Source organism: Procambarus clarkii, chromosome 4 (genome assembly GCF_040958095.1).
Source record: "Procambarus clarkii isolate CNS0578487 chromosome 4, FALCON_Pclarkii_2.0, whole genome shotgun sequence".
Classification (NCBI taxonomy): Eukaryota; Metazoa; Arthropoda; class Malacostraca; order Decapoda; family Cambaridae; genus Procambarus; species Procambarus clarkii.
The window spans coordinates 46,151,938-46,175,280 of NC_091153.1; the positions used below are offsets into that span (position 1 = coordinate 46,151,938).

The 23,343-nt window shown below is 45.3% G+C and overlaps 1 protein-coding gene across 1 annotated transcript; it reads right to left on the reverse strand.

Annotated features, from left to right (window-relative positions):
* Positions 1 to 16,397: 16,397 nt before the first annotated feature.
* Positions 16,398 to 17,270, reverse strand: LOC123748981 (uncharacterized protein MAL13P1.336-like). The gene has a single exon (XM_045731098.2). It carries the CDS (start codon positions 17,268 to 17,270, stop codon positions 16,398 to 16,400), a length of 873 nt encoding a protein of 290 aa, XP_045587054.2.
* Positions 17,271 to 23,343: the final 6,073 nt, after the last annotated feature.

Below are 23,343 nucleotides of genomic sequence, written 5' to 3' on the forward strand. Positions count from 1 at the left end.
TAGGGATATAGACTCTCAGGTAAGTTAGTAATTTAAATGCACAGTAGCAGTCCTAGGCGTTCAATCCCCGACCGTCCAAGTGGTTTGGCACCATTCCTCCCCATCCCATCCCAAATCCTTATCCTGATCCCTTCCCGGTGTTAAATAGTTGTACCAGACTACTGGTCTAACTCCAGGACTACTGGTCTAACTCCAGGACTACTGATCTAACTACCAGACTACTGGTCTAACTACCAGACTACTGGTCTAACTCCAGGACTACTGGTCTAACTACCAGACTACTGGTCTAACTACCAGACTACTGGTCTAACTCCAGGACTACTGGTCTAACTACCAGACTACTGGTCTAACTACCAGACTACTGGTCTAACTACCAGACTACTGGTCTAACTCCAGGACTACTGGTCTAACTCCAGGACTACTGGTCTACCTACTGGACTACTGGTCTAACTACCGGACTACTGGTTTAACTACCAGACTACTGGTCTAACTCCAGGACTACTGGTCTAACTACCAGATTACTGGTCTAACTACCAGACTACTGGTCTAACTCCAGGACTACTGGTCTTACCAGACTACTGGTCTAACTACTGGACTACTGGTCTAACTACTGGACTACTGGTCTAACTACCAGACAACTGGTCTAACTACCAGACTTCTCGTCTAACTACTGGACTACTGGTCTAACTACCAGACTACTGGTCTAACTACCAAACTACTGGACTAACTACCGGACTACTGGTCTATCAGACTACTGGTCTAACTACCGGACTACTGGACTAACTACCAGACTACTGGTCTAACTACTGGACTACTGGTCTAACTACTGGACTACTGGACTAACTACCGGACTACTGGTCTAACTACTGGACTACTGGTCTAACTACTGGACTAGTGGTCTAACTACCAGACTACTGGTCTAACTACTGGACTACTGGTCTAACTACCAGACTACTGGTCTAACTACCAGACTACTGGTCTAACTACTGGACTACTGGTCTAACTACCGGACTACTGGTCTAACTACCAGACTACTGGTCTAACTCCAGGACTACTAGTCTAACTACTGGATTACTGGTCTAACTACTGGACTACTGGTCTAACTACCAGACTACTGGTCTAACTACCAGACTACTGGTCTAACTCCAGGACTACTGGTCTAACTACTGGACTACTGGTCTAACTACAGAACTACTGGTCTAACTCCAGGACTACTGGTCTAACTACCGGACTACTGGTCTGACTCCAGGACTACTGGTCTTACTACTGGACTACTGGTCTAACTACTGGACTACTGGTCTAACTACCAGACTACTGGTCTAACTACCAGACTACTGGTCTAACTACCAGACTACTGGACTAACTACCGGACTACTGGTCTAACTACCGGACTACTGGTCTAACTACTGGACTACTGGTCTAACTACCGGACTACAGGTCTAACTTCCAGACTACTGGTCTAACTACCAGACTACTGGACTAACTACCGGACTACTGGTTTAACTACCAGACAACTGGACTAACTACCGGACTACTGGTCTAACAACCGGACTACTGGTCTAATTGCCAGACTACTGGTCTAACTACCAGACTACTAGTCTAACTACCGGATTACTGGTCTAACTACCAGACTACTGGTCTAACTACCAGACTACTGGACTAACTACCGGACTACTGGTCTAACTACTGGACTACTGGTCAAACTACCGGACTACTGGTCTAACTACTGGACTACTGGTCTAACTACCGAACTACTGGTCTAACTACCAGACTGCTGGACTAACTACCGGACTACTGGTCTAACTACCAGACTACTACTCTAACTACCAGACTACTGGTCTAACTACCGGACTACTGGTCTAACTGCCAGACTACTGGTCTAACTACCAGACTACTGGTCTAACTACCGGACTACTGGTCTAACTACCAGACTACTAGTCTAACTACCAGACTACTGGTCTAACTACCGGACTATTGGTCCTGGAGTTAGCAGAGGGAGACAAACATCAGGGGGACACAAACATCAGGGGGGACACAAACATCAGGGGGAACACAAACATCAGGGGGGACACAAACATCAGGGTGACACAAACATCAGGTGGGACACAAACATCAGGGGGAACACAAACATCAGGGGGGACACAAACATCAGGGGGAACACAAACATCAGGGGGACACAAACATCAGGGGGGACACAAACATCAGGGGGAACACAAACATCAGGGGGGACACAAACATCAGGGGGGACACAAACATCAGGGGGGACACAAACATCAGGGGGGACACAAACATCAGGACACAAACATCAGGGGGGGACACAAACATCAGGGGGGACACAAACATCAGGGGGACACAAACATCAGGGGGGACACAAACATCAGGGGGACACAAACATCAGGGGGGACACAAACATCAGGGGGAACACAAAGATCAGGGGGGACACAAACATCAGGGGGACACAAACTTCAGGGGAACACAAACATTAGGGGGGACACAAACATCAGGGGGAACACAAACATCAGGGGGGACACAAACATCAGGGGGACACAAACATCAGGGGGACACAAACATCAGGGGGGACACAAACATCAGGGGGACACAAACAAGGGGGGGGACACAAACATCAGGGGGGACACAAACATCAGGGGGAACACAAACATCAGGGGGGACACAAACATCAGGGGGGACACAAACATCAGGGGGACACATACATCAGGGGGGACACAAACATCAGGGGGACACAAACATCAGGGGGGACACAAACATCAGGGGGGACACAAAAATCAGGGGGAACACAAACATCAGGGGGGACACAAACATCAGGGGGACACAAACATCAGGGGAACACAAACATCAGGGGACACAAACATCAGGGGGACACAAACATCAGGGGGAACACAAACATCAGGGGGGACACAAACATCAGGGGGACACAAACATCAGGTGGGACACAAACATCAGGGGGAACACAAACATCAGGGGGGACACAAACATCAGGGGGACACAAACATCAGGGGGGACACAAACATCAGGGGGACACAAACATCAGGGGGACACAAACATCAGGGGGGACACAAACATCAGGGGGGATACAAACATCAGGGGGACACAAACATCAGAGGGGAACACAAACATCAGGGGGACACAAACATCAGGGGGGACACAAACATCAGGGGGGATACAAACATCAGGGAGGACACAAACATCAGGGGGGAACACAAACATCAGGGGGACACAAACATCAGGGGGACACAAACATCAGGGGGGACACAAACATCAGGGGGACACAAACATCAGGGGGGATACAAACATCAGGGGGGACACAAACATCAGAGGGGAACACAAACATCAGGGGGACACAAACATCAGGGGGGACACAAACATCAGGGGTGATTCAAACATCAGGGGGGACACAAACATCAGGGGGGAACACAAACATCAGGGGGACACAAACATCAGGGGGACACAAACATCAGGTGGGACACAAACATCAGGGGGACACAAACATCAGCGGGGGACACAAACATCAGAGGGGACACAAACATCAGGGGGACACAAACATCAGGGGGGGACACAAACATCAGCTGGGGACACAAACATCAGAGGGGACACAAACATCAGGGGGGACACAAACATTAGGGGGGGGACACAAACATCAGAGGGGACACAATTATCAGGGGGGGACACAAACATCAGGGGGACACAAACATCAGGGGGACACAACATCAGGGGGACACAAACATCAGGGGGACACAAACATCAGGGGGACACAAACATCAGGGGGGACACAAACATCAGGGGGGACACAAACATCAGGGGGGACACAAACATCAGGGGGACACAAACATCAGGGGGAACACAAACATTAGGGGAGACACAAACATCAGGGGGACACAAACATCAGGGGGACACAAACATCAGGGGGACACAAACATCAGGGGGGACACAAACATCAGGGGGGACACAAACATCAGGGGGAGACAAACATCAGGGAGACACAAACATCAGGGGGGACACAAACATCAGGGGACACAAACATCAGGGGGACACAAACATCAGGGGGACACAAACATCAGGGGGACACAAACATCAGGGGGACACAAACATCAGGGGGGACACAAACATCAGGGGGACACAAACATCAGGGAGAGACACAAACATCAGGGGGGGACACAAACATCAGGGGGGACACAAACATCAGGGGGACACAAACATCAGGGGGGACACAAACATCAGGGGGACACAAACATCAGGGGGGGGGACACAAACATCAGAGGGGACACAATTATCAGGGGGGGACACAAACATCAGGGGGGGGGGGACACAAACATCAGAGGGGACACAATTATCAGGGGGGGACACAAACATCAGGGGGACACAAACATCAGGGGGACACAACATCAGGGGGACACAAACATCAGGGGGACACAAACATCAGGGGGACACAAACATCAGGGGGGACACAAACATCAGAGGGGACACAAACATCAGGGGGACACAAACATCAGGGGGACACAAACATCAGGGGGAACACAAACATTAGGGGAGACACAAACATCAGGGGGACACAAACATCAGGGGGACACAAACATCAGGGGGACACAAACATCAGGGGGGACACAAACATCAGGGGGGACACAAACATCAGGGGGAGACAAACATCAGGGAGACACAAACATCAGGGGGGACACAAACATCAGGGGACACAAACATCAGGGGGAGACAAACATCAGGGGGACACAAACATCAGGGGGACACAAACATCAGGGGGACACAAACATCAGGGGGGACACAAACATCAGGGGGACACAAACATCAGGGAGAGACACAAACATCAGGGGGGGACACAAACATCAGGGGGGACACAAACATCAGGGGGACACAAACATCAGGGGGACACAAACATCAGGGGGACACAAACATCAGGGGGGACACAAACATCAGGGGGGGACACAAACATCAGGGGGGACACAAACATCAGGGGGGACACAAACATCAGGGGGACACAAACATCAGTTGGACACAAACATCAGGGGGGACACAAACATCAGGGGGACACAAACATCAGTTGGACACAAACATCAGGGGGGACACAAACATCAGGGGGACACAAACATCAGTTGGACACAAACATCAGGGGGACACAAACATCAGGGGGACACAAACATCAGGGGGGACACAAACATCAGGGGGGACACAAACATCAGGGGGGACACAAACATCAGGGGGAGACACAAACATCAGGGGGGGACACAAACATCAGGGGGACACAAACATCAGGGGGGACACAAACATCAGGGGGGACACAAACATCAGATGGGACACAAACATCAGGGGGACACAAACATCAGGGGGACACTAACATCAGTGGGACACAAACATCAGGGGGGACACAAACATCAGGGGGACACAAACATCAGGGGGGACACAAACATCAGGGGGGACACAAACATCAGGGGGGAAACAAACATCAGGGGGAGACACAAACATCAGGGGGGACACAAACATCAGGGGGACACAAACATCAGGGGGGACACAAACGTCAGGGGGACACAAACATCAGGGGGGACACAAACATCAGGGGGGACACAAACATCAGGGGGAACACAAACATCAGGGGGAGTCACAAACATCAGGGGGGACACAAACATCAGAGGGGACACAAACATCAGGGGGGACACAAACATCAGGGGGGACACAAACATCAGGGGGAGACACAAACATCAGGGGGGACACAAACATCAGAGGGGACACAAACATCAGGGGGGACACAAACATCAGGGGGGACACAAACATCAGGGGGAGACACAAACATCAGGGGGGACACAAACATCAGAGGGGACACAAACATCAGGGGGGACACAAACATCAGGAGGGAACACAAACATCAGGGTGGACACAAACATTAGGGGGACACAAACATCAGGGGGGACACAAACATCAGGGGGACACAAACATCAGGGGGGGGACACAAACATCAGGGGGACACAAACATCAGGGGGACACAAACATCAGGGGGACACAAACATTAGGGGGACACAAACATCAGGGGGGACACAAACATCAGGGGGACACAAACATCAGGGGGGACACAAACATCAGGGGGACACAAACATCAGGGGGGGACACAAACATCAGGGGGACACAAACATCAGGGGGGACACAAACATCAGGGGGGCACAAACATCAGGGGGGGGGGACACAAACATCAGGGGGGGGGGACACAAACATCAGGGGGGGGACACAAACATCAGGGGGGGACAAACATCAGGGGGACACAAACATCAGGGGGGGGCACAAACATCAGGGGGGACACAAACATCAGGGGGAACACAAACATCAGGGGGGACACAAACATCAGGGGGGATAGAGGCCTCAGTAATCACTCAAGAGGGAACAAGCAAGATGGCCAATCAGAAGGTGTGGGCCCTGATTGGCCCCCTGGAGGCCGGTCCTAATTGTGGGTCTCCGGTTTCTTATAGGCTTATAGAGGCCCTCTTAGGCCTCTATTGGAACCGGTTCTTCCCATCCGCATCTGCCTCATTTGGTTTGGTTTGGACGTAGAATTCCTGTGGTCACAGGAGGCATTTGTAAGGAGAGGTAGAGAGAGAGAGAGAGAGCTAGAGAGAGAGAGAGGTTGAGAGAGAGAGAGAGAGAGAGAGAGAGAGAGAGAGAGAGAGAGCTAGAGAGAGAGAGAGAGAGAGAGCTAGAGAGAGAGAGAGAGAGAGAGCTAGAGAGAGAGAGAGAGAGAGAGAGAGAGAGAGAGAGAGAGAGAGAGAGAGAGAGAGAGCTAGAGAGAGAGAGAGAGAGAGAGAGAGAGAGAGAGAGAGAGAGCTAGAGAGAGAGAGAGAGAGAGAGAGAGAGAGAGAGAGCTAGAGAGAGAGAGAGAGAGAGCTAGAGAGAGAGCTAGAGAGAGAGAGAGAGAGAGCTAGAGAGAGAGAGAGAGAGAGAGAGAGAGAGAGAGAGAGAGAGAGAGAGAGAGAGAGAGAGAGAGAGAGAGAGAGCTAGAGAGAGAGAGAGAGAGAGAGAGAGAGAGAGAGAGAGAGAGAGCTAGAGAGAGAGAGAGAGAGAGAGAGAGAGAGAGAGAGAGAGAGAGAGAGAGAGAGAGCTAGAGAGAGAGAGAGAGAGAGAGAGAGAGAGAGAGAGAGAGAGAGAGAGAGCTAGAGAGAGAGAGAGAGAGAGAGAGAGAGAGAGAGAGAGAGAGAGAGAGAGAGAGAGAGAGCTAGAGAGAGATATTCACACAAGATACTCTATAGTAACCCTCTGAACACCTCAGACAGGCTCGTTAGTAGTCTAGAAACCTTCTAACAACATTAACGTATTGTCCCGTTTTCTGTTTTGGGTCCTCTGGTAGGTTAGGATAAGGGGAGGGCATTTTAGTACGTCACTTTCTAGACTTTGGGGAACTAAAGCTTTTATTATTCTTGACTGTTTTATTAATACACAATGATTTTGGATACTGTATTTACTAAATAAATTCTGCAGTTACTGTATAAACAGTTACAATACATTCATTTTTGTAGAGTGGATGGCTACAGTATAGTTTATTTGAAGTTATGAGGCAGGTCCCTAGAGGCGAAGCCCAGACCGTGGTCAGTGACGGCCAGGGCCGCTTGCTGGTCGGTGTTCGATCCCCATATGATCCAAGAGGTTGTGTACTGTTCTATGGCACTGTTCTCATATCCCAGCTCATTGTCCTCATATCCCAGCTCATTGTCCTCATATCCCAGCTCATTGTCCTCATATCCCAGCTCATTGTCCTCATATTTAAGTATTTTTGCCCCATATCCCTGCCAAGTAAGATGTAGTCTACTTATAATAACCTAACCTAACCTAACCTAACCTATACTTAACCTAACCCACAGCAGTTATGGAAAGCAGGTTTTAATACCAATGACCAAACGCGATCCGAAACTATAGCCGAAAGTTGGTCTTGAAAGCTAAAACTTAGTGAAGGAGGCCAGAGGGTATGGTATAGATGTGTGGCAACGATTGGGCATTTGGCTCAAGCATAGTAGGAGCGGCAGTTGTGTTCTGGAGGCTGACTTAAGTAGTTCACGGTCTAGCCATGGTCAAGTTGTGAGTAGTGTGTGTGTGTTGTTAATGGATTAACACCGGGTTAGTATTTTGATTACAGTCAAGTTAATCTCTGGAGATCAAGATTCCCAGGAGACGAGGATTGGGTGGAAGCTGAGACTGGATTGGGACTGACTGGGAACTGGCCACAGTTTAGAGAAGGAGGACACTGTGTGGTGTTGGTGGGACTGTAAATACTTGTAAATATAATATAATATATATGTATATATACATATATTCAGTAGCTCGTCGTCTCACGTGAAGGAACTGGTGCATGATGTGAAACATAAACAAAGTGACACATGCTAATATAATGAGATGTGAACATTTATTGATGTCAATTTACAACATCACGGACTCTCAGATACGAGAATATGAGGACTCACAGACGAGGACATGAGAACTCACAGGTTGTGGTGGGTATGTGGGCCTGCGGGCCGCTCCAAGCAACAGCCTGGTGGACCAAACTCTCACAAGTCGAGCCTGGCCTCGGGCCGGGCTTGGGGAATAGAAGAACTCCCAGAACCCCATCAACCAGGTATCAACCAGGCTCTCAGATGCGAGGACATGAGGACTCACAGGCTCTCAGATACGAGGACCTAAAGACTCAGATACGAGGACCTAAAGACTCAGATACGAGGACCTAAAGACTCAGATACGAGGACCTAAAGACTCAGATACGAGGACCTAAAGACTCAGATACGAGGACCTAAAGACTCAGATACGAGGACCTAAAGACTCAGATACGAGGACCTACAGACTCAGATACGAGGACCTAAAGACTCAGATACGAGGACCTAAAGACTCAGATACGAGGACCTAAAGACTCAGATACGAGGACCTAAAGACTCACAGACGAGAACCTAAGGACTCTCAGACACACGAACCCACCAACACACTCGAGGGTCACAAACCCACTTACAGACCCACTTGACACTGCCTCACACGGCTCGAAGCAAAATTTGATTAGACTTTTCCTCTCTAATATTTCTTCCATCCATAAGGTGTTATCGGTCGGCCTTGTGCAGACACAAGCACGAATTTACATTCCAATTTGGGCTGGGAACTCCCCCAACGATAACAATATTTCTTTACTGGGGGGAAGTTGAATTGTAAAAATATCATAGACCAAAACGAACTGTATAGCTGCCAGTTTGGGGCTTCCAAAGTCGGTTTTGAAAACGGTTCAGAGAATAAATGTTGGGATGAATTGTGTGGGTGTGTGTGTACTCACCTGGAGTCTATTGGGCTCTATCATATCTATATATGAAACTGTGTATAGAGTCTGCCAGCACCACATCACTGGTTAATACATTATATTTAACTACTCAAACACGGAGAAAAGTCATTTTAATGTCTCTTTGGCTCATTTGGGTATTAAGTTTCCACCTGTGTTCCCTAGTTCGTGTCCCACCCGTGCTGAAGATTTTGTCTTTGTCCACCCTGTCAATTCCCCTGAGAATTTTGTAGGTGGTTATCATGTCTCCCCTTACTCTTTTGTCTTCCACGGACGTGAGGTTTAGCTCCCGTAACCTTTCCTCGTAGCTCATATCTCTCGGTACTGGGACACGTTTAACGGCATACCTCTGAATCTCCTCTAAGTTTGTATTCTGTTTACCTAGGTATGGACTCCAGGCTGGTGCTGCATACTCCAGGATTGGTTTGATAGTCGTGGTATACAGGATCCTGAACGATTCCTTACACAAAGTCTTCAAAATTTACATATCTTAGAAACAGGATGGGTCCAAGTACAGAGCCCTGTGGGACTCCGCTGGTGACATCTCGCCACTCTGATGTCTCCCCTCTCACCGTTACTCGCTGTTTCCTGTTGCTTAGATACTCCCTTATCCACTGGAGCATCTTACCTTTTACTCCTGCCTGTTGCCCCAACAAGAGAGCATTCTGAGACCTTTTTGGACACAGATATTCCATCGACTCACCTCTCATGTTGGGGTCATGTGAGTAACATTTATGCCAACAAATTGGGTTAAAGGTTAAACGGCTTCCAATTCTTTTTAACAGTCAGTTGTGATCTAGTGGTTAAAGTAGTGGACAAGCTAAGGTGCATGGAACCATGGCTGTCTGGGTTCGAATCTTTCAAGGGTGTGGAGTTTTCTGATATATATATATATATATATATATATATATATATATATATATATATATATATATATATATATATATATATATATTAGTATATTTTGGTAGCAGTCTTTCCTGTAGACATATATTATTAAATATGACCGAAAAAGTAAGATTAATAATTCTAACACGAATTTTCTCAATCTTTCGTACATTACGCTTCACTGTTGGAGGTAAATAAAAAATCACTTCTCCAAAATTCATTTTTATTTCTAGTCTGACGCGACACGGGCGCGTTTCGTAAAACTTATTACATTTTCAAAGACTTCACAATTACACAACTGATTAGAACGTATCTCTGATTTTATATCTACATTTGAGTGAGGTGGTAAGGGTGATGTGGCATTAACACAAGACAGAACAGGAGGGGATATTAATAGGGTATTAAAAGTATCAACACAAGACAGAACAGGAACAATGGGTATTGAATAGAAGTGTTTGTAGAAAGCCTATTGGTCCATATTTCTTGATGCTTCTATATTGGAGCGGAGTCTTGAGGTGGGTAGAATATAGTTGTGCAATAATTGGCTGTTGATTGCTGGTGTTGACTTCTTGATGTGTAGTGCCTCGCAAACGTCAAGCCGCCTGCTATCGCTGTATCTATCGATGATTTCTGTGTTGTTTACTAGGATTTCTCTGGCGATGGTTTGGTTATGGGAAGAGATTATATGTTCCTTAATGGAGCCCTGTTGCTTATGCATCGTTAAACGCCTAGAAAGAGATGTTGTTGTCTTGCCTATATACTGGGTTTTTTGGAGCTTACAGTCCCCAAGTGGGCATTTGAAGGCATAGACGACATTAGTCTCTTTTAAAGCGTTCTGTTTTGTGTCTGGAGAGTTTCTCATGAGTAGGCTGGCCGTTTTTCTGGTTTTATAGTAAATCGTCAGTTGTATCCTCTGATTTTTGTCTGTAGGGATAACGTTTCTATTAACAATATCTTTCAGGACCCTTTCCTCCGTTTTATGAGCTGTGGAAAAGAAGTTCCTGTAAAATAGTCTAATAGGGGGTATAGTGTTGTGTTAGTTGTCTCTTCAGAGGTTGCATGGCTTTTCACTTTCCTTCTTATGATGTCTTCGATGAAACCTTTGGAGAAGCCGTTATTGACTAGGACCTGCCTTACCCTACAGAGTTCTTCGTCGACTTGCTTCCATTCTGAGCTGTGGCTGAGAGCACGGTCGACGTATGCGTTAACAACACTCCTCTTGTACCTGTCAGGGCAGTCGCTGTTGGCATTTAGGCACATTCCTATGTTTGTTTCCTTAGTGTAGACTGCAGTGTGGAAACCTCCGCCCTTTTCCATGACTGTTACATCTAGAAAAGGCAGCTTCCCATCCTTTTCCGTCTCGTAAGTGAAACGCAGCACGGAACTCTGCTCAAATGCCTCCTTCAGCTTCTGCAGATGTCTGACATCAGGTACCTGTGTAAAAATGTCGTCAACATACCTGCAGTATATGGCCGGTTTCAAGTTCATGTCGACTAAGACTTTTTGCTCGATGGTACCCATGTAGAAGTTTGCAAACAGGACACCTAGGGGAGAACCCATGGCGACCCTATCTACTTGCTTATACATGTGCCCATCCGGGCTCAAGAAGGGTGCCTCTTTAGTACAAGCTTGGAGTAGTTTCCTCAGAATACTTTCTGGCATGTCAAGAGGAGTACAGGCTGGATCACGATACACTCTGTCGGCTATCATTCCGATTGTCTCGTCCACAGGTACGTTGGTAAACAGCGATTCTACGTCCAACGAGGCTCTTATCCCTGTGGCCCGTGTGCCCCGCAGTAAGTCCACAAATTCCTTTGGAGACTTCAGGCTGAAGGCGCAAGGAACATAAGGAGTCAGCAGGCCGTTGAGTCGCTTTGCCAGTCTGTACGTGGGTGTGGGTATCTGGCTAATGATTGGCCGAAGTGGGTTTCCAGGCTTGTGCGTCTTGACATTTCCATACGCATATCCAGGTTTATATTCCCCAATGATCTTTGGCAGGTGGAGTCCGGATTTCTTGGCGTTTACAGTTTCGATCAGTTTGTTGACCTTTGCTTTTAATTCGGCTGTAGTGTCCTTCGTTACCCTTTGGAACTTAGTTTGGTCAGAGAGTATGATGTTCATTTTCGCCATGTTCTTCTTGAGCCCGGATAGGCACATGTATAAGCAAGTAGATGGGGTCGCCATGGGTTCTCCCCTAGGTGTCCTGTTTGCAATCTTCTACATGGGTACCATCGAGCAAAAAGTCTTAGTCGACATGAACTTGAAACCGGCCATATACTGCAGGTATGTTGACGACATTTTTACACAGGTACCTGATGTCAGACATCTGCAGAAGCTGAAGGAGGCATTTGAGCAGAGTTCTGTGCTGCGTTTCACTTACGAGACGGAAAAGGATGGGAAGCTGCCTTTTCTAGATGTAACAGTCATGGAAAAGGGCGGAGGTTTCCACACTGCAGTCTACACTAAGGAAACAAACATAGGAATGTGCCTAAATGCCAACAGCGACTGCCCTGACAGGTACAAGAGGAGTGTTGTTAACGCATACGTCGACCGTGCTCTCAGCCACAGCTCAGAATGGAAGCAAGTCGACGAAGAACTCTGTAGGGAAAGGCAGGTCCTAGTCAATAACGGCTTCTCCAATGGTTTCATCGAAGACATCATAAGAAGGAAAGTGAAAAGCCATGCAACCTCTGAAGAGACAACTAACACAACACCTATACCCCCTATTAGACTATTGTACAGGAACTTCTTTTCCACAGCTCATAAAACGGAGGAAAGGGTCCTGAAATATATTGTTAATAGAAACGTTATCCCTACAGACAAAAATCAGAGGATACAACTGACGATTTACTATAAAACCAGAAAAACGGCCAGCCTACTCATGAGAAACTTTCCAGACACAAAACAGAACGCTTTAAAAGAGACTAATGTCGTCTATGCCTTCAAATGCCCACTTGGGGACTGTAAGCTCCAAAAAACCCAGTATATAGGCAAGACAACAACATCTCTTTCTAGGCGTTTAACGATGCATAAGCAACAGGGCTCCATTAAGGAACATATAATCTCTTCCCATAACCAAACCATCGCCAGAGAAATCCTAGTAAACAACACAGAAATCATCGATAGATACAGCGATAGCAGGCGGCTTGACGTTTGCGAGGCACTACACATCAAGAAGTCAACACCAGCAATCAACAGCCAATTATTGCACAACTATATTCTACCCACCTCAAGACTCCGCTCCAATATAGAAGCATCAAGAAATATGGACCAATAGGCTTTCTACAAACACTTCTATTCAATACCCATTGTTCCTGTTCTGTCTTGTGTTGATACTTTTAATACCCTATTAATATCCCCTCCTGTTCTGTCTTGTGTTAATGCCACATCACCCTTACCACCTCACTCAAATGTAGATATAAAATCAGAGATACGTTCTAATCAGTTGTGTATTTGTGAAGTCTTTGAAAATGTAATAAGTTTTACGAAACGCGCCCGTGTCGCGTCAGACTAGAAATAAAAATGAATTTTGGAGAAGTGATTTTTGATTTACCTCCAACAGTGAAGCGTAATGTACGAAAGATTGAGAAAATTCGTGTTAGAATTATTAATCTTACTTTTTCGGTCATATTTAATAATATATATATATATATATATATATATATATATATATATATATATATATATATATATATATATATATATTTATATATATATATATATATATATATATATATATATATATATATATATATATATATATATATATATATATATATATATGCTAGAGGGGTACCTGGGATTGACTGGGTCTATCTGTATCCTATCTATCCTTCTATCTATCCATTCATCCAACTATCTATCGTCCCCACACCCCTCGTCCCCAGTGGCCATCTCAGTGGTCTATTCTCCCCACCATCCAATCTGAAATGAAAGAGGAGATAGAGAGAGTGGAAGACTTGAATGAAGGAAAGAATGTGGATAAACGTTGAGAGAGAGAGAGAGAGAGAGAGAGAGAGAGAGAGAGAGAGAGAGAGAGAGAGAGAGAGAGAGAGAGAGAGAGAGAGAGAGAGAAAGAGAGAGAGACAGAGAGAGAGAGAGACAGAGAGAGAGAGAGAGAGAGAGAGAGACAGACAGAGAGAGAGAGAGAGACAGAGAGAGAGAGAGAGACAGAGAGAGACAGAGAGAGAGAGATTTACTCCTGTCAATCAGTTTGAGGCGAACAGAAAGGGGCCCTCAGTCTCGTTCTGCCTCTCTACCTGTCTCTGACTGGCTGAAACTGTCAGTGACGGGATCTGTCTGTCGATTTGTTATTTTTCCTATGCCGGGTCGACCTGTTAGCTCTTGGACCCCGCCTTTCTAGCCGTCAGCTATCTATTCCCGCCAAACACACACCGAAACTACAACGTTGGTACAACGTTCGAACAAGTTTTAACACTTCCCAACCAGTTATAACAACCAATATAGCAAGTTGTAACAACGTTCTAATACGTCATAAACACGTTAAGCCAAGATGTAACAACTTTATTACAAGTTGTAACAAGGGGAAAATAGAGACAATTACGGGTTGTGTTTCCAGGGCTGTACAGACTCCAGAACTATTTTACTCTGTGATGAATGTACTCTTATGAGTATTTCTCTCACACACACACAACAGCCCAGCTCATAAACTGAAAGTACTTTGAGTACTTTCATGCTAGGAAAGGAAAGTACAAGAGAGTACAAAGAAAGTAACGTTGTGTTCGGTCGTACAAATATGGAGGTGGTGGACAAAGAGAAAGTTTAATAATATCTGGATAACCGGATTTTTTATATATATTTATATTTAAGTTACTGATGCAACTTACGAAACTATAGAAACGCTATATGAGGCCTAATATAATATATATATATATAATATAATTTATACTAGGCTTAGGGATTTTCATGTTTGGGTTTTAGTTTAAGCAAAATTTCCGGATTCAATGGAATGAAAAGTAAAAAAAAATAACTTTCTATTTTAACCATAACGTTGATATTTGCACGATCGTGACGGCTGAGTTGACAGCGCTCGGGATTCGTAGTCCTGAGGTTCCGGGTTCGATCCCCGGCGTAGGCGGAAACAAACGGGTATAGTTTCTTTCACCCTGATGATCTGTTCACCTAGCAGTAAATAGGTACCTGGGAGTTAGACAGCTGCTACGGGCTGCTTCCTGGGTGTGTGTAACAAAAAGGAGGCCTGGACGAGGACCGGGCTGCAGGGACGCTAAGCCCCGAAATCATCTCAAGATAGTTACCCAATCTAGCCACCAGGATGATTTGTATTAATGTGCCAAACGCATGTATATAGCTGAGGCTATAGTATGTATATACGTTCCTCTTATACACAAGTGTTGGAGCTATATCCCCAGATCCTTCTCTTTCTCTGCTTGTGAACCTGCCACCATTCTGAGCCCTGTAATCCCTGGGGGTCTATTCCCCCTTCAGCTCCCCCTGCCCCCTACCATTCGTCAGCTGTCGTCATAATCTTAAGGGAGTTAAGGGGATTACAGGTAAGCATCCATTTGTTCTCAGCCTGTCCTCCTAAATCTCCCCAACGTCAAGAAACTGGTGTACTAAACTGCCCTTCCTCTTATCCTAACCTACCACAGGACCCAGGAACAGAAAACGGGACAGTTATGTCAATTTCACCAGTTGCTGTCATTTTTGACCAGGTCAACTAGTCAATTAACCCCTTTACAAATCCCTACGGGAATCCTGGGCTTAGTAGTTGATACTTAAGGTAATTGTCAGTGTTCCAGCCTTCTCTTTCCTAAGACTAACTACCTGTTGGTCCACCAACCATTCCCGTCTCACATGTGTTTGGGGTTGTTCCTTGGCCTTAACTGCTACGTCATTTTCATGTTGCATCTCTTCCTTACTTTTTACTCAGTCCTCTTTCTCTTATTGGTGTTATGGTTCTCTTCTCTTCTGCTTACTATATATTCTTTTCAACATTTTTTGCAGTTTTTATTATGCATGAAAATGAGGTCTAACCTCACTTTAGATGGTCATGTCTTCTTTTAAATACCTGAGTCTCTATCATGTTAACTGGGGAAATTCCTCTCCGCTGTCTCATATATCTTTTCTCTCCATGTTTGTTGTCCCCGGAAAAAATGTTCTTTCGTCAGGTGTTCTTCATGACTCAGAATATCAAATGAACAGTAATTTTGCTCCATTATGAAGTTTCATGGAGAATTCCTGTTCTTGCTCTGTTTGCCCCTTTCATGTTCTCGGGTCTCCTGTTGTTCTTGTTCTTGGGTCTCCTGTTGTTCTTGTTCTTGGGTCTCCTGTTGTTCATGTTCTTGGGTCTCCTGTTGTTCATGTTCTTGGGTCTCCTGTTGTTCATGTTCTTGGGTCTCCTGTTGTTCATGTTCTTGGGTCTCCTGTTGTTCTTGTTCTTGGGTCTCCTGTTGTTCATGTTCTTGGGTCTCCTGTTGTTCTTGTTCTTGGGTCTCCTGTTGTTCTTGTTCTTGGGCCTCATGTTGTTATTGGGTCTCCTGTTGTTCATGTTCTTGGGTCTCCTGTTGTTATTGGGTCTCCTGTTGTTCATGTTCTTGGGTCTCCTGTTGTTCATGTTCTTGGGTCTCCTGTTGTTCTTGGGTCTACTGTTGTTCATGTTCTTGGGTCTCCTGTTGTTATTGGGTCTCCTGTTGTTCATGTTCTTGGGTCTCCTGTTGTTCATGTTCTTGGGTCTCCTGTTGTTATTGGGTCTCCTGTTGTTCATGTTCTTGGTTCTCCTGTTGTTATTGGGTCTCCTGTTGTTCATGTTCTTGGGTCTCCTGTTGTTATTGGGTCTCCTGTTGTTCATGTTCTTGGGTCTCCTGTTGTTCATGTTCTTGGGTCTCCTGTTGTTCATATTCTTGGGTCTCCTGTTGTTCATATTCTTGGGTCTCCTGTTGTTCATGTTCTTGGGTCTCCTGTTGTTCATGTTCTTGGGTATCTTGTTGTTCATGTTCTTGGGTCTCCTGTTGTTCATGTTCTTGGGTCTCCTGTTGTTCATGTTCTTGGATCTCCTGTTGTTCTTGTTCTTGGGTCTTCTGTTGATCATGTTCTTGAGTCTCCTGTTGTTCTCTGGGGGTTGATGGTCACTGTTATTACTACCATTCCCCTCCGCCTGTTCTCTGTGGCTGCATTAATGTATTCTTGTGATCCATTACTTCCAATGACACACGTGTCATATGTCTAGTAATGTCACTCCACCGCCTCCTGTGTCATCTTATCCTCCTCCTGTGTCCTCTTATCCGCCTCCTGTGTCATCTTATCCTCCTCCTGTGTCCTCTTATCCGCCTCCTGTGTCATCTTATCCTCCTCCTGTGTCCTCTTATCCGCCTCCTGTGTCATCTTATCCTCCTCCTGTGTCCTCTTATCCGCCTCCTGTGTCATCTTATCCTCCTCCTGTGTCCTCTTATCCGCCTCCTGTGTCATCTTATCCTCCTCCTGTGTCCTCTTATCCGCCTCCTGTGTCATCTTATTCTCCTCCTGTGTCCTCTTATCCGCCTCCTGTGTCATCTTATTCTCCTCCTGTGTCCTCTTATCCGCCTCCTGTGTCCTCTTATCCGCCTCCTGTGTCCTCTTATCCGCCTCCTGTGTCCTCTTATCCTCCTCCTGTGTCATCTTATCCGCCTCCTGTGTCCTCTTATCCTCCTCCTGTGTCATCTTATCCGCCTCCTGTGTCCTCTTATCCGCCTACTGTGTCCTCTTATCCTCCTCCTGTGTCCTCTTATCCGCCTCCTGTGTCCTCTTATCCTCCTCCTGTGTCCTCTTATCCGCCTCCTGTGTCCTCTTATCCTCCTCCTGTGTCCTCTTATCCGCCTCCTGTGTCCTCTTATCCTCCTCCTGTATTCTCTTTTCCTCACGTTTTTATCATTCCTCTTTGGCTCCTGTTTCAGGCTCCGTTTCTCTTATTTCTCTAGCAGTTCCTCTTTCTCGGTCAGCAAGACAGCTGGGCGTGTGTACTAGGGATTAAGGTTCTTTGTCTTGAGAATGTCATTGGTGGGGGCTGAGACGGTGGTTTTGGGGGTGGGTGGTTGTAAAGCAGGGTGTGAAACTGTGTTATAGTGTGGTATTTGGTGGTCTTGTTGTTGGAATGGAGAGCTGTGTGTGTGTGTGTGTGCTTGTGTGTGTGTGTGTGTGTGTGTGTGTGTGTGTGTGTGTGTGTGTGTGTGTGTGTGTGTGTGTGTGTGTGTGTGTGTGTGTTGATGAGTCGCAGAAAGATAGGGAGCACAGCTGGTGCGAGTAGAGGTAATTACCTAAGTGATTACCTAAGTGTAGTTACAGGATGAGAGCTACGCTCGTGGTGTCCCGTCTTCCCAGCACTCTTTAGTGCTGGGAAGATGGATGATTCTAGGTGGATGATTCTTGGAGGTGTTGACGGGTTTAGAGGTCCTTAGGTAAGATGTACGGGGGTGTTGGGTGAGGAGAAGGTAGTGAGGGTGAGGAGGAGACAGTGAGTAACTGTGAGGAGGGAGGGGTGAGTGAGGCCTTAGTGAGGTAAGACATCACAAGTGTAGACTTACCTTACACAATTCTTAGATCTATCCTGTTTCTCATGCACGTAAATGATCTTCCAGGGGAATTAGAAGATTTTCTCTCAATGTTTGTTGATTCTACAACCCGTCCTCCTCGTAGCACAACCCGTCCTCCTCGTAGCACAACCCGTCCTCCTCGTAGCACAACCCGTCCTCCTCGTAGCACAACACGTCCTCCTCGTAGCACAACCCGTCCTCCTCGTAGCACAACCCGTCCTCCTCGTAGCACAACCCGTCCTCCTCGTAGCACAACCCGTCCTCCTCGTAGGACAACCCGTCCTCCTCGTAGCACAACCCGTCCTCCTCGTAGCACAACCCGTCCTCCTCGTAGCACAACCCGTCCTCCTCGTAGCACAACCCGTCCTCCTCGTAGCACAACCCGTCCTCCTCGTAGCACAACCCGTCCTCCTCGTAGCACAACCCGTCCTCCTCGTAGCACAACCCGTCCTCCTCGTAGCACAACCCGTCCTCCTCGTAGCACAACCCGTCCTCCTCGTAGCACAACCCGTCCTCCTCGTAGCACAACCCGTCCTCCTCGTAGCACAACCCGTCCTCCTCGTAGCACAACCCGTCCTCCTCGTAGCACAACCCGTCCTCCTCGTAGCACAACCCGTCCTCCTCGTAGCACAACCCGTCCTCCTCGTAGCACAACCCGTCCTCCTCGTAGCACAACCCGTCCTCCTCGTAGCACAACCCGTCCTCCTCGTAGCACAACCCGTCCTCCTCGTAGCACGTCGCATTTTGACGTATACTCTCCCCAAGGCCCAAAAATCCTCGTACTAGAAAATGGAAGCGACTCGCGAAATTAACATACTGTCCCGTTTTCTGTTTTGGGTCCTCTGGTAGGTTAGGATAAGGGCACTTTAGTACTGTAATTTCTTGACGTTGGGGACGCTCACGTGAACGGCCTGGGGCCGGATTCAGGAAGGTACTTACGAAGGTTTTTCCTCTTAGCTAAGAACGAATTCCTTCTTAGCGCCTTCGTGGCGGCTAGGTCCGTATTCAAAGAGCTACCCTAAGTGGAAAAACCTTCGTAAGTTCATTCCGAGATTTAAGTGTAGTTTCGACCACTCGTAGCTTTACGTAAACTGGATATAAGTCATTTTTTCTCTACTACATAACACTGGGATCGATTTATGATATTGGAACATGACCAAAACATTATAGCTGGTGAATCTAGTGGAGAGGAATCCTTCGTGTTAGTTATATATGCATTCTCTGCTTGAAACTTGAAGTAAATATGTGTTTGATGATAGTAGAATTAGTTTTATAATAGCAAGATATTATACAAGTAGTTATTAAGTAAATAAACACTGGTGAACATGAAATATGAGAGAAGGTGATGAGCCCTGCCTGATGGGATCATTTACTATCACCAAATGCCCCTGTTCACCTAGTAGTAAGGGTGTACCTTAGCTATACATACCCATTTCTAATTTATTTAGTTTGGTTTTATTTTTAAATTAAATCTGGGTGAGACATAAAATAAAAATATGCTGCACAAATGATGTTAGGTAAGGAGAAGGGTAAAAATGTCAAAAACTTTATTCATTGAATACTTAAAGCTATAATTATGACTATATAGATTATTAAAAAAGAGAGAGGGAAGTAGGGGTCCAAGACCTCTTCCTGTTATACAATTTGGGTGTGGAACAAGTAATTATCAAAAGAAGGCACCATGCCGGGAAGGCTATGTAGCAGTGAGGCAGCTACTTATTTGAGAAATGCTTATTTTATTTACCTTATAAGCTGAGGCAACTTATTTTATTTGAGGAATACTCAGCTGATTCCTCTACATTTAGCATGGAATAAATTTGTGTCCAAGACCTCTTCCTGTTACTCAATTTGGCTGTGTGTAACCAAACTAGAAGTGCTCTACAAATCAAGGGACCCAGAATGTGGAATGACCTCCCGAATCATGTCAACGGCTGTACCTCTCTCAACCAGTTTAAGAGTTAAACCAAGTACTGCCTAATTAACTCCATGTAACCTAACTTACCTCCTAAATGTCAACCCATGTCTTGCTATTTTTTAAACAACGCTGTTCACCAACATGTGCAATTGCTGATTTATGCTATGTTAACCCCCCTTTTTGTATTTTTTATTCCTTCTTTCAACACAATTTATACCTAATCCCGATTACTATTAAGTTTTAGTCTGTTTTCCCCCCCCCCCCCCCCACCTTGCCCGAAATGCTAGAGTATTAGTGGCTTTAGGTATTGTATGTACTAGCTCTGCCTATAAATCCAACATTATGTTTGTAAATCAACTGTATGTACTTTTCCTGAATAAAATGTATTTATTATTTATTTTTTAATCAGTAAGTATTAAAAGAAGGCACCAAGCTGGGAAGGCTATGTAGCACCATTGTGTGTAACAATAAACCAAATTTTTTTAACAAATAATGCACCTGTATGGGAAAACAAATCCTGTCAGCTGTAAAAATATTGATGCAGTTATTTAAATGAAAAATATAATGAAAGAAATATTACTGGTTTATTTTTTCCTATCTTTTTGTACTGTACAGTATATCCAAGGAAGTGAAAAATTGAGACATAATGCACAATTTAATGAATGATTAGCATGGATTAGCAGTTCAAAAGAAATATGACTTGTATTACATATCAACATGAGATCTTAATGATCCATGGTCAACATGATTTAATAAGGATAATACAGTACTGTATTTGTAATAATACAAACTATAATTTAAAATCTTTATTACTGATTTTTTTTATTAAGAAGATTAGGTATACACAGCAATGTGCTGCTACCCTATTCTATATGGAATATTACACAGTGTAGATAAAAAACTAGCTATAAGTTTATCTAATACTCCCATCTCACAGGATGGTTAGACATACTGTACATGGAATCAATTTAGAAAATACCAGCCTCAATACAAAAAACAAATCAACTCTGACTAAACAACTCTAAGCAATTTTCACAAGAGGTAAGCACTGAATCATGGAAACATTATATTATAATTACTCTTACCAGTTTCTACAAAACTCCTCTCAAACAATGTATTTTTAAACATGTTTAGGTATACACAGCAATGTGCTGCTTCCCTATTCTGTCTAAAGGACCACACAGTATAGATCAAAAACCAGCTACAAGCTCATCCAACATCCTCACCTCACAGGATGGCCAGTCATACATGGAATTAGGAGAGAACAAAATACTTAATGCTGATCTATTAGCCTCCACTGGCAAAATCTGGGTGCAGCACAAGAATATCTTCCAATATTCCTGAGTGTATGAAGTAATTACAGAGCTCAAAATACCTCATACCATTTGGTATGAAGTCACTGATAACAGGACAATCACAGATATAGTGTTGGAGAGTATGTTCTCTCAAGTAGGACAGAAAACATATGTTTTTTTCCACTAAGAGGGCTATAAACCCATGGAACGGCCTACCCGCTGAAGCCGTAAATGCCAAATTCCAGCTAAAAAATATAATTAAGACAATTGGCGGGCCCTTCAACAAGCCGCCGGCTTTCTGTCCTCTTCGAGGCCACTAGATAGTTAGTGGCCCTTGGGTAAATTCAGTAAATATATACAATAATTGTCAGCGCATCTTCCGAGCAACAAGGACAGCTACACAGCATCTCTTAGAATTACGTAGGTAAACAACAAATGTAACATATTTGTTTACTACAATGTCGGTGCTGGCTGTAGAAGTTGAAAAAACATTGTTTTACTTCGAAATATACTAATTTTATAAGAAAATTCGACGTAAATAGGAGGCAGTAGAGCTGCGATAAGCCAGCGCTAAATCTTCAATATGAAGAATGTTGCTGCTCTCTGATTGGCCAAACGAAACACAGTAGTGACCTCTATCGGCACGCAGGTGAACCAACAATTTTTCTTCCTAAGTATACCTTATTGAATCGCACCTAAGCATCTTCTTAGGGCGCACTTAGGAACCTTCGTAGCAAACCCACTTACGAAGAAATACACAGAGCTTCCTGAATCTAGGTCCTGGATTCTGCAGAAAAATTAAGAAGAGGATTAAGACAGAGGAAGACACAAGGTACCAAATGGGTTGTGAATCCTTCTCCGGATTCACATCCGGATTCATATGCAGGCGATGAGTCACAATAACGTGGCTGAAGTATGTTGACCACATCCGGATTCTTCAAGAATCCGGATGAAAGATTTGTGGGCCGATATCAGACCTATCTCACCCAAGCCCACGTCAAAAGGGTTTGTCCCCGTGGCGTAGTGGTAAGACACTCGCGTGGCTCTTCCCGAGCGCTTACGCCTGGGTTCGTATCCTGGCCGGGGAGGATTGACTGGGCGCCAATCCTTAACTGTAGGCTCTGTTTACCCAACAGTAAAATAGGTACCTGGTTGTTTAACGATTTGGCGGGTCGTATTCTGCGGAAATTAAGATTAAAGACCTGCCCGAAAAGCTATTCGTGTTAGGGCCTTTATCAGAATGTATATCTCTTGTATAAATAAATAAATTAATAAATAGATAAAAAGATATCAATAGCGACATGAGCAGGACTTGTGCAAGGAAACGTTTAGAAATACATGTGACATATCACGTATGTCAGACCGATTGAAGTATGCAGCGCCGGC

Bases quoted from the DNA above. Each gene is read 5' to 3' on its own strand.
- LOC123748981 (XM_045731098.2), bottom strand. From the start codon at position 17,270: ATGATCAACAGAAGACCCAAGAACAAGAACAACAGGAGATCCAAGAAC.